The sequence below is a fragment of the Vollenhovia emeryi genome, unplaced genomic scaffold (genome assembly GCF_000949405.1).
Source record: "Vollenhovia emeryi isolate VEMERY1.0 unplaced genomic scaffold, V.emery_V1.0 DF939123.1, whole genome shotgun sequence".
Taxonomy (NCBI): Eukaryota; Metazoa; Arthropoda; class Insecta; order Hymenoptera; family Formicidae; genus Vollenhovia; species Vollenhovia emeryi.
In genome coordinates, this window is record NW_011967243.1 from 2,864,884 (window position 1) to 2,881,296 (window position 16,413).

Genomic DNA, 16,413 nt, shown 5'->3' on the forward strand with positions numbered 1-16,413 from the left:
GCGTATTAATATCGAAATAACCGAACTAGACAGGTATGCTAATTTACAATCCACTCAACTCCACTGAATCTTCGCTACATCTCGTGGTGATCTCAGCCTAATTAATTGAGGCATCTGTCATGATTGCTGCCAACATTGGTAAACGGTTAAATCAAGCTCCAACCGACTGGGATAGAAATTAATAGTGAAATCAATTTTCAAAAGAAAAAGTGCATATTAAACGTATGTGTCAAATATCAAACGTGAAAATATTAATCTTGTTTAGCGATACGTAATGAACGTATATCTAAACAAAGGATTTTCATCAAACACGTTCGACGAAAATGACCTAGTTTCAATGAAAAGTGCAATCATTTAAAAGTAATAATACGACGAACGTTAAATTAAGTGGAAATTAAGCGCGTTATTTGAATACAATGTGTTACGAGGCACAATTCATTTCAGTAATAATCCTACATTCCAACCGATCGTAAGGTTTGATAACTTTGGCGATAATAAATCGTATCTCTCAGGTCGATTATAATGCGCTAATAATCACCGCCAATCGTGCACCCTGGATTGCCGTTTAATTTGCCGATCGAACCGCGGTGCGTATTCGTTGTACGGAGTGTGTTTGCGCATCGTGTATGCAAACTATACACTTACGCCGTACACCCGTAACATCTTGTTTCGAGAACGTAATTGGAAATGAATACTTCATCGTTTGAATCGCCAAGTCTGATACGCGGGACCGTGCCGCTTCGCGTTTCGACGAGAAGATTGAATTTCCGTCAAACTTAGCGCTCTCCCCCCTCCCCAAAGAGAGAGAGAGAGAGAGAGAGAGAGAGAGAGAGAGAGAGAGAGAGAGAGAGAGAGAGAGAGAGAGAGAGAGAGAGAGATCTTTCGAGCTAAGGCTAGCAAAGTCGCAATAATTTTTTTAGCGTGATCCTTGTGTCAACGATCTTTCAACCTACGTTTTATACGTTTTAGTAACAGTACACGGAAGGATCGGCTGAGGCAAGAATAACTAAGATAAAAATCGTCAGTGTTTTTTTCTGACCGTACCTGGCATTTTTAATAATACAGAGAATTTGTTGCGAAAAGTATCACCTCAGCCAGGGTTTGAACCTGGACCTTCCTAGGCGGGCGTCTCACCAATTCGACAGTTCACACCCCGGCTGAGTATTTTTCGCAATAAATATTCTGCATTATGAAGAATGCCAGGTACGGCCGAGAAAAAACACTGACGTTGTTAATTATCGCTGGCGACATTGAAGAATTCTTATCAGTTTAAAAATTAAAACGTTGCCGTATAAATAGCAGGGGCATCCGCATTGTTTCGCGTTGCAACGTTCACTAAGTTCGCTGCACAAAACGCGTACAGTTGTCTCCACTACTTATCTTACCAACGTGGGTACGACAGCCGCAGGTGTAGCTGTCCCAAATATTACTATTTATTGGGGTTGCGCCAACCCTAATTAGACACGCGGTATCCATATCGGTCTCACCGTGTAATTTATAAAAAAAAGAATGAAAACGTTCCTTATTGCGTTACGTATCTGAGTAATGGTCAGCTCTGGAAGTATTAACTACCTTTCTTAACGTTCCTCGCCCGTAATGGCATTGTGAATTATTATTCGGTATTATTATGTTTTATCGCGATTACTCCCGCCGACGTTATCCGACGCGGCCATCTTTTACGCTTCGCGTTAGTCTTACTCTATTTTTATTATTATCAGATCCATTATACGCCTTCCGTGTTTCATTTCCCCGGAAATTAGCGATACGGCGCGTTACAGTCAACGTAGAAGAGAGCACTTTTATGGCCGGATCTGAATAATACGATTTTTGTGCGACGTAGTATAGAAGGGGTTTATAACACTATAACTTCTTATGCGCGACAACTACTTACTTGAGAAGCGGGCGTTTTAATCTAACGTGAAACAGATTTGGAAGATTAATTTTCTCGATTATTTTTAGCAACGTTGATTTAATGGAACGCATTAAGATGTAAAGTTCTAGGTGTGTCATGGCTGAAGATTCAATTTTGTGGCAATCTATTATTATTTTAACGTTTGTCTGCGCGAGAGAATAGATTTTTATTTTACACAAGGTGTACTATAAATTTCCTCTGATTAAAATAGGGGGAGGAAGGGAGTCATTATGAAAAATACCAATTTTGCCTCGAATTTTGCGTGGTGATTTCTTAGCCCGAACAGGACGAGGAGAAAATGCACTGCCGTTGCTTTGGCCCAAAATCGATTGCAGGGCAATTCACAATGCAGTTGGTTAAATCCAATTTACGGAGTACTTCGAGTTCGTTTGAAAAAGGGGCAGGCGCTATTATCTGCTTCACCCTTGACTTCCTTTGTTTCCTTCCCGCCGTACCCTGTGTTATACAGGATAGTTTATGATGTTATAAAAATCCAGAGCGATGGTGCTTTATCTGATCGAAAATGCGATTGTTCATGTGCTGCTTCTGTGATATAATATTATAGATTACTTTTTTGCAATAGTCTTTTTACTGGAAAGAGCCGTTTCAATGCAACGTTAGAAGAAAGAATATATAAAATATATGTGTATGCGTAAAAAATAAATTTAATATATAGATATGGCGAAAAAAAGGGATTTAATTGCATCGCCACGGGTGATGTACGAATCAGAATAAAGAAAAATTGGTACAGTGTCGAAAAAAAAATTACTCAATAACAAATAACAGTTTTGCAATACCCAAATGGGAAGCGGCGAATTGTTTTAGATACGAAACGTTACGTCGATATTAATTCGCTACCGCGATCTCACTCTGCTCCACTTTGTAATAACAATGCTACGTGTTCCTTCGCAATCGCGCAGTTAATTCGGTATCGTTATTTATCTCAATTACGCGCTCTCATCAATCCCGTGAGTAGTGGATCGTCACTTTGCTGAAAGCCCGAATTCCCGCGTATTGTTCCGCCGAACGCGGGTTCATTATGTTTTCTTGACGTGGTCAACGGGAGTAAAGGGGCGGCCTGGCTGCATGCGGCGGTAGGAAAAATCTGGTCCTCGCGAGCGGCGAGTACGCTCGCATCGCCGAAGACATCCCGGTGGGTCCATTAACCCTCCTGACGGCGGGGTAAACGGCAGAAGGGAAAAATAAACAGACGAGAGTCTCCAGGATGGAGAATGAAGGGTGGAGGAGCGAGAAGGAGAGGGAGACAAGAGAAGAGGGAGAGTCGAGGGTGGTGATGGCGTGTCTGGATATCGATCCTGGCTTCCGGGACGTTACCACCGTGCCCCAGCTTTCTACCCCATATACACTCGCTCTGTGTGCACGTTCCTATAAACACTCGGTGCACACATACGCGCGCGTGAATTCAGGTATGCTTAGGAGTTATGTGGGCCGCATACAACCACGTCGAAAGGCTCACAAGGCTCGCGCGCGTACGTGTACGACTGTGGTCTAGGAACGTACAGCATTACCGGAGACCTTCTGGGAAAAGTCATTCCCTTTTCTAGGCTCTAGACGTCCCTATCGCGCTCGTGAATTTCGCCGGAGCGTTGCGATCGAGCGAACTTTTCGATTATCGCGTGTCCTCGCGCGTCATAAATCGCTCAGTCGATTTTCGTGAAGGTGCAATCGAGCGAAATTTGTTCTTTCACGCCGCAATTTGTTCCCCGCATCGTACAAATACAAATTGCTAACCAATGTTAATATTTATTGCTAGCCGTACGAATGGACATTCGTTGTCGGAGTAAATATTTAAATATGGACGTGAATTAAGCGTCTCGAAACTCACATCGTTCGATACAAATGTATCCTCTCATGAGTTTTTCGCCGAACCCAAGGCGCGATATATTTTAACGGTTAATTACATTATAACTAAATGCATATAGTTTTAGCAATTTTAAGCGACGTGGAACTTTGTTACCATTTTGGTCACACGGCGCGTCTCGGAAAATAGCGTGTCACTTGATCGTTTCGTACTCGTTTCAAAAGCAGACTTTGAGCATTTACTTTGTTTAACAAGTTGAGCATATCGGTGACAGACGCCGGAGTCTTGTCATCCCGGGCGATTGTTACTGTTTCCTGTCTGGGACTTCTGCCCGGGTTATTCGCGTCCGTGACACGGTTAAATAAAGTTTCGCCGCGCAGACACTTTTCTGCGGACGTTTAATGCTAATCGCTTACCGAGAAATTCTCGCCGAATCGAACAATGAAGGTCGATCCCTGTCCCGCGGCAACCGCGCGATATTGTTTTCCTAATCGTACGTCCCACGACTGGATGTCGTCACTTGTCCGGGCTTCGATAATTTGAAATTCAAGAACCTGGTTGTGTATTCGCAATCGGTGGACGCCCACGTACTTTGAGAAGAAAATCTGATACGTTCGATAAACGCGCGAGCTGTGTTTAACTTTGACGAAATTCTGTCGCACGAGTTTTTCAGTTCTTCGTACCTTTGCAAAGATGGTTTTAAAATATTCCTTCTGCAAAGATACAAGCAAGATTGATTGTGTTGAATGCAATTCAATTTTATTGTTTCCACTCTTGAAGCTCCTCATTTGTAATAGACGGAATAAGTTTCGCAACAGAATGGATTTTTACATCTAATTTTCGCGAAAGATATCAGATCGCGCGTATCAGCAAATGTATTTTCATAATGCAATATCGACGGATATTTATGATAGTTTCAAAAATGGAGAGAAAGTCGTCATTTAGGAAGACGGGGAACTTCATGTACTCAAACGACGACGTCTTCTAGCTTCGCCGAAGAAATCGCTTTCTGACAGAAACAGAGAGAGAGAGAGACAGAAACGGAAAGGGAGAAAGAGACAAGAGAGAGGGAGGGAGGAATGGCAGCATCGATTTGGCACTTTGCCAAAGGAGCGTACTTTAATATCGCGTGACACCGAACGCGAATGTATATGCAAGCGAGAAAGCAGGAGGGCATCGGGAATACGTTAAGTTATCGCTGCGACAGGGGAACTTCTCCACGTAAATCACGAGCACATTCCAGTCAAATATTACGTCGGTGACGCGCGTTGACACTTGTTCGATCAATCGATGAAGCCTGTCGTCAATGAATCACGAATTACTCCTAGACTACGTTGCCACAATGCAAGGGTACGCGCGTGTAAAAGCTGAAAGATGCAAGACGCGTCTTTCGGAAGCGACCCATATCGAGATGTGCATTGAAAACGAAACTAGCACTATCGAAAAGCCATATTCTGTCTGGAAAAGGAAAAATGGTTTGGCTTGGTTTACCTCCGTTTTCACGGAACATTTTTTACCGCGCGTCTTCCCTTTATTAAAAATCTCAGCGACTGAAAAAACACGAAATGCGGCGTATTGATTTCACTTCCTCCCGAACATCCCGTGTCAACTCTGAATTTTACCGCGCAAAGATATTTCGCGTCGGGTCTTCGGCAACGTGATTGGGTAATTTATTTAATTAATTCTGTAACTATTATCCGAACACGGCGAGAATTGCCGCTGGTAATCAAATCGCGTCGACGTACACGCGACGCCGCTGCGAACAACAACAAGGGAATTGGGTTACAGTATATTATTGTGTGGAATAACGCTTCTACTAATTTCGGGCAGTTCCTATCTCGCCGCGCTACGGTTTCGATTCCTCGATACGGGCACGGCGCATGCTATCGCACACGCTCTCGTGGGAGGAGACACGCTAATAGAGAAGAGTAATCAATATTCTACGTTCATTTGCGAGCGAGCGAACTCATCCGCCGAACTTGCCAAGTCATTTAAAAATAAATGGGAGGGTAATTGGCGCGTTCTCACTGCAACAATTTAGGCAACATCCTTACCGCATAGTAGATACGATATTTTCATGCGGCGCGATTTCTACGGAATTGGGTTACGAGGAGTGGCGCGCGTGTAATACCCCGCGTTTTCCCCGGGAAAACATATTAAAGATTTAATGTATTTCAACGATGATCGAGTCGAGTGTGTAAAGTCGGTCGAGACGGCATCGGCGACATAAGGCACCTAATTGCTTCTACGAAATGAAACGTGGACTTGGGGAAACGCTTTTAACGTGTAAAAATACATTTTTCCTGAAACACTTATTAGCATAATTACTGACAGAAAAAAAAATGGTTGCAGTTACCACAATCTCGCTATAATTTATAGGAGCCAACCGCATTTTTGTCATTCTTCCAACTACGTAAGTTATGGTTGACCTAACAATGTACTACAGTTCTCATAGATTTTTGTCGTAAACCAAAACGAGCTTTTAATATTGCAGTAACAAGTAAAATTTCGAATAACTACACGTAATAATTTATATTGGAAGTAATATTCTCTGCTTTTTATTATATATACATTGCGTTCACTATGTTCATTGGTTACGTCACTTTGCACTCGTAAAGAATAGTACAAGAAAGCATCTTTCAAAGAAAAGATAAGCAATCTTATACGAATGTATAAACTTATCCGTATTAATCACACCCTCTGCGGTTTTCTTCTCACGAGAAAGTCTTGTACCGCGCATCTCTCTAGTGAGGACATTCCGAACCACTTCACTTTTGTTCACCATGTGACTAGTAAGGTGGACGATAGAAATGTTGTTAAATTTGCTACTATTGTGATTGTATTTACTGTATAAAAATAATTAACTAATTCACTATTAATTACCTGGATATTTTAACAGAATAATAGTTAAAAGCTTACATTTTGTAGTAAATTTTTTAAACAGTCGGCATCGCTGTGTCTATATGGTTGCTAATGTTGTAGTAATAATTGCTATAAAAATGATACTCCTGACTATAATTATTTTGCCATGCAATTATAGTGTCAAATACTGTACATATTTTTCTATCAGTGTATTACTAGTTACAGTTACTAGTTACTTATTATTGACATCGTTATTTTTCGAAATGAGTTTATATCGACACACGCGATTGAATTCTGAAATTGCAGATACTAATCTTACATTTGCAATAAAGCTTATTAATTAAAAAAAAAGTTTATAACGTTCTGGTGGCCGGACGATCGTGCATAATGAATGTTCGGGTAGGCGTACTTTTGGAAACTGCATTTAAAATCTCGTTACTTATGATAGCCGCATCGAAAGGGAAACTCGCAGCTGACAATACATATTTATCGCTTGGATTTCGCAGTAATTACTTGCTCCGCGCTACAGTCGGGCTCTGTCTTCTGTTTAATTAGAAGTTTGCGTGCCGACGTGTTACGTTTCTTCGCTCGGCGTAGTCAGCAACTTGCGCACGGCAAAAGTTGCAAGTTTCGTGCGATGTGCCCTCCGCCCGGAGGATACGCAACTTATATCCGCCAAATTTGCAACAATGTTCGTGAATTTCCGAGGTAAGCCTATACCGCACAGCCGCGAGAGTTACGACGTGCACGAAGGACGCTGGGATTTATAGCCGGCCGAGGAAAGATTGTCGAGCTCTTGGTGTACCGAGACCGCTTTTCGAGTTGCATTGATCTTAACTTCCTGTGTGTACATTCTGTGTAAATACAAGCATCCGAGCTACTTGTCAAGTGTTGTCTGCACGAAATAGACGGAGATTTACGAGCGTAAAGAAAAGAACACAGGCAGCGTTTATAATAGGAAATATAAGTGGGTGTTTTTCTTTTTCAACTTTTCTAAGACGTGTTTCACGTCTGGATATATTTCGAGTTCCAATTTCTCAGGTTTCTTTTTCTTCTCGTAATTTACGCGACATCCATAGAAACCCGGAATTAAGGAATTGAGTTCGGGTACCTTGAGAAATGTATCTCGCGTTATTTCGCCCGCGACGTATCACCGGAAGAATTGCGAAATGGAAACATCCACACCGGCGACAAATAAGCTCCGTGCGATTTCTCGTCTTCCTCGCTGTTAACAGGCTATCGTCTTCGACTCTCTAATCTCGGCATACTTCACTTCTCGAGCGCTTTCCAATTTTCCCTCTCTCGTGCCTGATTGAAGACTACTTCCTTTCCCGCGACTCCTGCTTCATGCCGCGATCGATTAATCGAAGGAGCAGCGATAAGAGGTCCGGATGAGCGCGACGGTGCGGGGCGGCGGCGGTTCCTGGCTCTCCGCCAAAAACGAAAGTTCCGCGGTCACGGCGCATCCGCCGCGGAAATATTCGGGACGCGAATCGTGCTGCAACAACCAAACTTTTCGCATGCCTTTGGGTGTCGTTAATTTTGGGAATTTCGTGACCGGGAGCGCACGTGTCCCTCCGCAATTACGCGTCGCCGGTTTAATGGCGGTCACGACGAATGCACGGTTTTACGCGAGGCACAATTGAAAATTATTACGACGTGAGTTAGTTTGAGGTGCGCCGTTACGAAGCTTTAGCCGCGGCTCAGAGTGCATCTTAGACTTTATGAGCGCGGTGCACGTAGTCGCAGCTGTGTAAACGTTATACACGATGCCATACTTACCGATCCTTAAACCTGTATCATCGTTAAATTGCCTGACGAAGTCGTTTCTAACGAAGCCACTGAGAATTATCTCTCGAGGACTGTGTCGAATCGTACGACGATATTTGTACACGGTGAGAAATTTCTCTTAAAATTCATGTACCGTACATTTTACTAGTAAAATTGTACACACAATGTATGGTGAAATTTCAAAAAACCCTTGCAAAGTTCTTCGAACTGCCACGTTGTCCCACAATTACACGATTTTCAAGGTAAATTTTAAGAGAAAAGTAAAACGGGGAAACTTGTAGTCAACCCAACTGGCATATTCCTTAATTTATTTAACACAACGTTTCGACCCTATTTTTTGGGTTCTTTATCAAGCGATACTAAGATTTGAGAATTTTTTATTTATGCAACTTTTATGATTAAGGCCCGGTTTCACCAACGTTGTTTAACTTTCAGCTTAGTTTAATTTGTTCTTTGTTTCTTTCCAACTGTTACTTTGGAAAGAGACAAACGTGAATTAAACTAGGATTAAAATTAAGCGACGTTTGGTGAAACCGGGCCTAAGAGCAGATTAAGATATAACAGCAATCTTAACGTCTCAATGCAAATTTTTTAAATCGTTTGTATTATTAGGAGCTTTCGTGGGCGATGAATGTAAGGAAAGTTTTATTGAACGAACTAGTATAACTTTTTACCGGTTGACGTGTCAAGGAGTGGCAATTACCACTCGCGCTGCGTATTGTTCGTGCTGTATTGTAGTAACATGATAATTAAATGAAACATACAGTTTGACCTCAGGTTTCTCGCTTGCTGAAGGTGAAGGCATTAAACTGCACGGTAAATGCAGCTTGATTAATTATTCAGGGTAAATATATCGACAAAATCGAGGTCGCGAACTATAAAACGTCTACTACACGCTGCAGGATTGATGTTTACTCTTTCGACGCGACGTTTTACGATTAAGCAAGCGGTAATTATTACAAAATTAAAATGTTAAATATTAATAATTTCATAATTTGCGACAGAAACTCGTGGCGTTGGGCGAGAACATTAGATTACCGGAAAGAACTTTAGGCATTAACATTCTCGTGCGCCATTCGCCCTCGCGTTTTGCATTCGCATTTTAAACGAAGCAAATGTAGCCCGCGAAAGCCTATCGGCCTCCCTTTGCGTTTCCGCAGCCGCGGATTTCGCGCGAGTGCGAATTCCAGGCGAATTTGCAGGTCCAATTATAAAGTTCCGTCTGCTCGCCGTGTGACAACCTGCGTGGCGACTTAATTCGCTCGCCCGTCCACTTTCGCAGGCACTGTTGCGCGCCGGGCTCAATTTCATGGCGGGGCGAGCCGCCGCCGCCGCCGTCGCAGGGCGAAACGAAATGTGACCCAGTTAAATTTCCCGTTCCCGTACGAGTTATCCCAAGTCGCTTGAGTGACGGCGCGTAGCGGTGCTTTTCAGCGTTGTGCCTTTCAAGCTCCGGATCAATGAAAGTTTGGAAATTGTTCCAACACAATGAAATATAGCCATATCATTTAACCGCGTCATTTTGACAAGGCAGGCTTTAATTCCGATCGCGAGTAAGATACTATTCAAAAGTCCGCCATTCGGCATATCATATTTGATCGACACTCTGAATGATTAAAAAAAAAAAAGAGACGCGATGGAACTCAACCACACAATTGACCAGCTCACCTACACACTAGTTTGACGTGCCTACAGTACAAGTTTCTTACCATTTATTACCTTTAAATATAAATCTACCACGACTTCTCGTTCATAATGACTTACCGCTTTAGGTTTAGACCGATTTGTTTTTTAATCATCGGTACGTGCTGAAGGGGATCACGTTCGTAGACCGAAACGTGCATGTTTTTAAATATTTTCTACTGCGCATTCACACAAAAACCTATGTATTTAATTTATCATCGCATTGTCCACAATTTTTATTTCTTTTTTTCCCTCGGTTTTATTTTATTACCTTAACGACCATCATATTTTTCAATTTTATTTTGTTATAAAAAGAGGCAAAACCGATGAATTTTCTCTTAGACCTCACTGCGCGCGCGATTATTAAAGGAATACGAAGGGTGGTAGGAAGTGGTCGGAGAGCAGTCGCTTATGCCTGTGGAATGTTCCTTAATTAAGTCCCGTCGATTCGTCCTTGTTGATTCCTCGTGGTCCTGATGCGAAATCGATGATATCGCGAGCGGCTTTTCCCCCCCTCGAAAGCTCGCGGGGAGACGCTACCACCGATATGACGCTGGCACGATAAAAAGTTTGTAGGAAGCAGCATCGAGGGAGTAGATCAATCCATCCGTGCAAAAATATTCAGAATTCATATCCGTGGTCCGTAATACACAGAATTTCTGATTTATGCGCCCCGTCATCTGGATACGTCGATCGATTCCTAACATCTTTTCCTCCCGGCGAAAATTTCGTTAAAATTGGAGCGAAATTCTTCTTTTCTCTCGGCTTTTCAACTTTAAGTGACTTTGCAACAAAATTAAAATTCTGCAAAAGTAAGCTGTTGAAGTCCACTTAGAAAGTGATGTAATAAAAATATGTCGTTAACTTGCGAAAACTTCTTTATACCTTGAGATTAATATTACATACTTTGCTGCATAATTCGTATTTATTACTGGCGTATAATTGCGCATGCAATTAATATGTAAATATAACAATTGCGCCTTACCACGGGCATTGTAAGGCTGTGGATTTAAAAAAAAAACACTTCTCCGCAACACGCAGGTACAATTCGAGCGTGATTCAAGTCGTCAATTAAATGGCATATCACCAGCAGAGAATGAAAACTGCTCGTATGAAAAAAAGGGTCCGATTGAATCGCAACAATTGAAATATGCGACTATTATCAAAATGTGATTTGTAACGCAGTGCCCCCAATTTAAACCGGGCACATTGCGTCCGTCGATCTCTGAAAAAAAACATTGCGCTGCGAAAAAAAAATTTGGTTCGACTCCGGGCGAGAAAAATATTGTTGAGATATCCGCGATAATACAATTTTCAATATAACGAGGCTCGTGGCGTCCGTAATACCTTGACGATCGATCCTCACCGGCGGAGATAATACGGTTTTCTTAATTCCGCGAAGATTACTGGCCGGAGGAGAGAACGAGTGGGGTGGAATTAAGCAAATCGTGGAATGGAAATTATTCGAGCGGAGGAGGCGAGCAGCGCGGCAGCCGCCGCCGCCGCTCCCAGTGGGTTAGACCGGGATGAAAATTCCGCAGTGGCAATAATTCGTGTCCGCGCGGCGTCGGATGGCTTTTGCCGAGGGATCCTTCGATAAAAATTCCAGGAGAGCCAGCGTCGAGCGGCGGTGGGGCAATTTCATTCCTGACACGGCGGCATGTCGCGCGTGTCCATTTGACCCGTTAAACCGGCCTTCGGTAGACCGCGGAAAAATTAAATTATTTCCGTCTTCGCTGCCGATGTGAAAATACGAGCGAGAACAATAGCGGTCGGCGGATACTCGAGCGCGTTCCACCGAAAATCGTAGGATTGTTTTAACGCGCATTGATGTGGCACCGAAGCGAAAGAGTCGTTTCGCTCGCCTACGGGAAGACGTCCGCGGGATCGTCGCGTTCCTCGAGTTTTCCGGTTCCGGAAGAGACACGTTTACCTGAGCGTCAAGAGAGTAGGAAGAATCAGTCTGTAATTTCCTACAAGAATTTCCTACAGAAACGCTGGGGCGCTTATCGAGTTCAAAGGCCGTGCGATACTTACGGAGCCTCTACTCTCTTTCTCTCGTCCTCTGTCTTTTTTTTTTCAATTACCATTTGATTCAATTCGCGCGTGCCTTCGAGCTTTGTTACTGCGCGAAATAAAGCGGGCAGTTTTCGTTTCGCCAAAAAAATCGCGTCGATAAATTCCGGCGACTCGTTCCGGCGAGGCGCCGTTATTCACCCCGGCGCCACGCCGGTTTTTCGCCTGCAAATATATCGCGTGTGCCCCCCTCGTGCCCCGGCACGCCGCGTATACTCGGCCATTTTTTCAGCGGATGCTAGCGCTGGACCTGGACCCCTTTAACGACTCGTCCGACACTTTTAAGCCTAACAGGTGGCAGATTATCGAGCTTTCCAGCGGAGGAAAAAAATATGTCCGCTACGCGGATTCGTCGAGTTTCTTCGTTTTCTTCTTTTCTTTTTTCCCTCCTCTTTGCGTTTCAATTCGCGTCCCGGAAATTTTCGTCCGCTGTACGTACATACGCGTGTGCGTTTGCATGCGAAACCACGGTAACAACATCTCCCCGCGTATCGAGTGCGTCGGCAATTACAATCACACCAGTGACAGAAATTTGCAATTTCATTGCGAATCGTGTCGTTTTATGTTATCGTCGCTTATCTTAATGAAAACGCATCGAAGATTTAATAAAACGTCTCGTCTCGAGTGCAGCTCGTCGAACAATGAAACTATTGGCAAGACATGGATTTTACGGTCTTAATTAAGATTATTTTTATAATTAATTCCTATCAGTGTGCAATGCTAACATTCTATTCCGTAATTTATTTCACACACGTTTTGTAATGACAAGACTTGTTGCGCGCATCTTTTGCAAAGTTGCGAAACGGACGTTTCCAGATATACATATATATTTTTACGCCGTCGCCCGCGTAAATTTAATAATATTTAATCTGAAAATCGGCCGTTATATCCGCGTTTGCGTTACGTCGCCCGTCCAAAATGGGCGATATGAAATTACGAGCGATCGTCGCGCTTGCCGTTGCACTCGACGTGCGCGAAGGTGTGTGCATGGCGGATATTTTCGAGCTTTATGCACACACATACATCCCACACGGAAATGGAAATGCCTGCGCGATGCCATGCGACTGTTCCGCTTGCGAAATACCTGAATTGAACGCGGCCGCACCTCCCCTTCCCCCTCGGTCCCCCCGTTCGTACCGGGTCGCGAAAAATCAATTTGTTTTGCAGCAGTTCGATCCACACGTTTCCCTCTTATGAAATTTCGCTCTTCGCCGGCGGAAGATTTATACGGCGACACGAATCATCGGATGGCTTTGTCATACAAATTGAGATCCGGTGCGTCCGAGAACGCTCTTTGATAAATGACGTTACGCGACGGTAACGAGGATACCGACTGTCTTCAGGGTCTTATTAGCACGTTAATTATTTCTATGCTAGACGAGCTGAAGCGCGGTAGAATAACGAATCCGCGAATAGCGTATTATAAAATTTGCGTAGTTTCCGGCAATTGCGGTAAATATACTCTAATCCCGGTTACCTTAAAGCTGATTATTATTTCGGGACAAGGAAAGTATAATCCGAATCCGCGAATAGCGCCTTATAAAATTAGCATAGTTGACGATAATTGCAACGGATCTAATCTTTGTCACTTAACATTTTATTATTATTTCAGAACGAGGAAACTGTTATTCTTTTACACACAATTCTGTATGCATAAAGCATATTTTTGTTATATTTTAAAGTATAACTTTTATTTTTTCTTCTGGCAATTTTTTATGTAAACATCGAAGTCGAGTTTCAAAAAAAAAAGAGTGAACTAGATTAAACGTTGAGCTGAATAATCTCGATACGGAGAAAAACGCGGAATATTTATATGCGTGGGCAGATAAAATATTTTCTAATTTTTCCAGCCGTATTAAATAAATACGACACTCGCGCGTTGTACTCGAGGATATCAAAGTGCGCGTGCGAAACCGATGAAAGTTTATTGTCATCTATACCGATGTGTATTTGCAAGAACTGCGTTTTCCATTTTACGGTGTTTTACCATCAAACTCGCGCGCACGCTAAGCAAATCCGCCTCTCGGGGTTTAATAAATGATGTCACGCGGGGAACACCAACAGGAATTAACTGAAACGAAATACGACGAAAAAGGATTACCGTCGGAACAAAACCTTAGTAATCCTGAATCCTCTAGCGCGTTACCGGATTGGCCATAGAAATTTATTTTCACGTTTTCTCCGGCGCGTTTTCTCTCCCCGTTTTCTCTTTCTCTCTCTCTCTCTCTTCCACGCGATGAAAATTTTAGTACTGTTTCAGAAAAATGTTGTACGCTTTGCCACGTTTGTTGGCAAGTTGAATAACGCGATAAACAAGATTTTATTCATGAGATTAATACACGTATCCTTGTGCCTGCAAAGTGCAACGGAGCTACAACTTTTATTCATTAAAAACTAGAACGTGACAATTCCCTCGCTGGCGTATCTGCTTCTCTCAATGATGTTGAAAAAAATGCAACTGACGAAATAGTATAATGTCTCGTTTCGACATTATTTTAATTTTAATAAGTATAGAAACGACCTTACTGGCAATTCTTTATTATAATAAAACCGAGGGAGAAACCGCCTGAGGGCTTTGTGGTGTACAGATTTGCGGCATTACTGGGCATTTTTGGGGCATTAGTTTGGGCATTGGGTCTTGCTGGGGCATTGTAAAGATAAAATAAGGTAACAAGATAAAGTAATGCCCACTGGGCATTAGTGTGGGCATCGGTGTACAAGATTTTGGTCAGCGGTTTCCCCCTCGAATAAAACACAGCGTTTCGGCCAGTAATACTAGTCCTCTTCAGGTAACAAACTTACAAGAGTGTTTACAAACGTCTGAAGCACAGACAAACAAAATAGAAACTAAATTAGTGTTTTTTGAATTATATGATAAAACTTACAAGATTCGTCGGATCAGAGATGTGAAAATTAAGACAGAAATTTTGTTGTACAATGTGTCTAGTCGTCAACGTTAGAAAACAGAATAAGCAATAAATACTATGTTATTCGAATTATCCTATTTTGTATAGAGTTAAAATTATCGGTGTCTCGCTGTAGATTAATAGTATTGCCAATATGTCCTTTTAAAATGCGATTCCTTATGCAGAATCGAAGGTCTACTCCAATTGAAATGGTCGCAATCGATACGATGTTTACTAACGACTGATTGCGACGCGGTCGATTTAGAGCTATCTTTCTTATGTTCTCTAATACGTGTTTCTATGTGTCTTTTTGTTTGTCCAATGTACAATAAGTCACAATCGATGCAGTCGATTTCGCGCGCGAGTTCGCATCATTTTAATTGTTACTGGAACATCGCGAGCACTTTTGTGTCGCCGACAAAGCAAATTTGTTTTCTAACTTAAAGACACACATCGCATTCAAAGCCAAGCAGAACTGAAACGAGCTTTTCCGATTGCTTCCCCGGCGGTAAGAAGAATTTAATTTTAGCACTGGTTACACGAGCAACGCGTCCTCCGCATTCTAGCATTCAATTAAACTGCGATGTTTCCGCGAAAACTTTTCGTTTCGCGGGTACATACGAGTTTCGCTCGCCGTGCACATCCGCCGCGAGAGACACGAAGATGTCCGCTGTACTAATGTACATTCCTTGTCATGAAAACCAGCTTAACCGATATGTGATAATCTATTTGCGTAGCTCCAGTTCATGCTGTTGCTGTCAATCTTTATTACCTTGCAGTTTTGACATTTTCAGCACTTTGCCAAACTGTCAGTGAGATATCACTACAAGTGAAAGACAAATCGTGACGTATTATGAAAAATTGATAAAACATGAAAGCGTTCCTGTTTTAGAGTATTACTTTTTTTTGCTATTAAAGGCACTGTTCTCGAAAGATGGACTTTTCTTTCCATAGGAAAACTGCACGATTGTAGAACGATGCGATTTGTTAGAATCTACAGATCTGTTTCTACAATGGAGCACTTTATTACGTTTCACAATACTCCGTTTCGACATGCTGTAGCTTTCAGGAAACGGTGGCTAATTATTCGCTTAGTTAAAGTCGAAGTTAGTTACAATTACGCGACAAACTCTGGCGCGACTAATAATAACAGCATATATCTCTATTGTTCCAGATTCGTGCTAGCCTCGTCCAGTTTGACTTTCGTCCCTTCGTTAGGTGAGTAACATTGTTAACATTGTTTGCGAAATCAGATTGTGAAGCATATTTCCTAGTTTATTGAATAGATCGACTTGCATTAAGGCCTCGGGATTTTTGCGGGCATAGTTTGGTAAACTAATCTTTCGCCGGGGAGATTTCGG

General features: G+C 42.5%; 1 protein-coding gene across 4 annotated transcripts in view; it reads left to right on the forward strand.

Moving 5' to 3' along the window:
- Positions 1-16,413, forward strand: part of LOC105569714 (RNA binding protein fox-1 homolog 2) — a 281,021-nt gene that overhangs the window by 20,974 nt on the left and 243,634 nt on the right. For all 4 annotated transcript variants that reach the window (XM_012026391.1, XM_012026389.1, XM_012026390.1 and 1 more), the window contains exon 2: positions 16,227-16,270. In XM_012026391.1, coding sequence (XP_011881781.1) covers positions 16,227-16,270 — 44 coding nt within the window. The remainder of the gene's footprint in view (positions 1-16,226; positions 16,271-16,413) is intronic.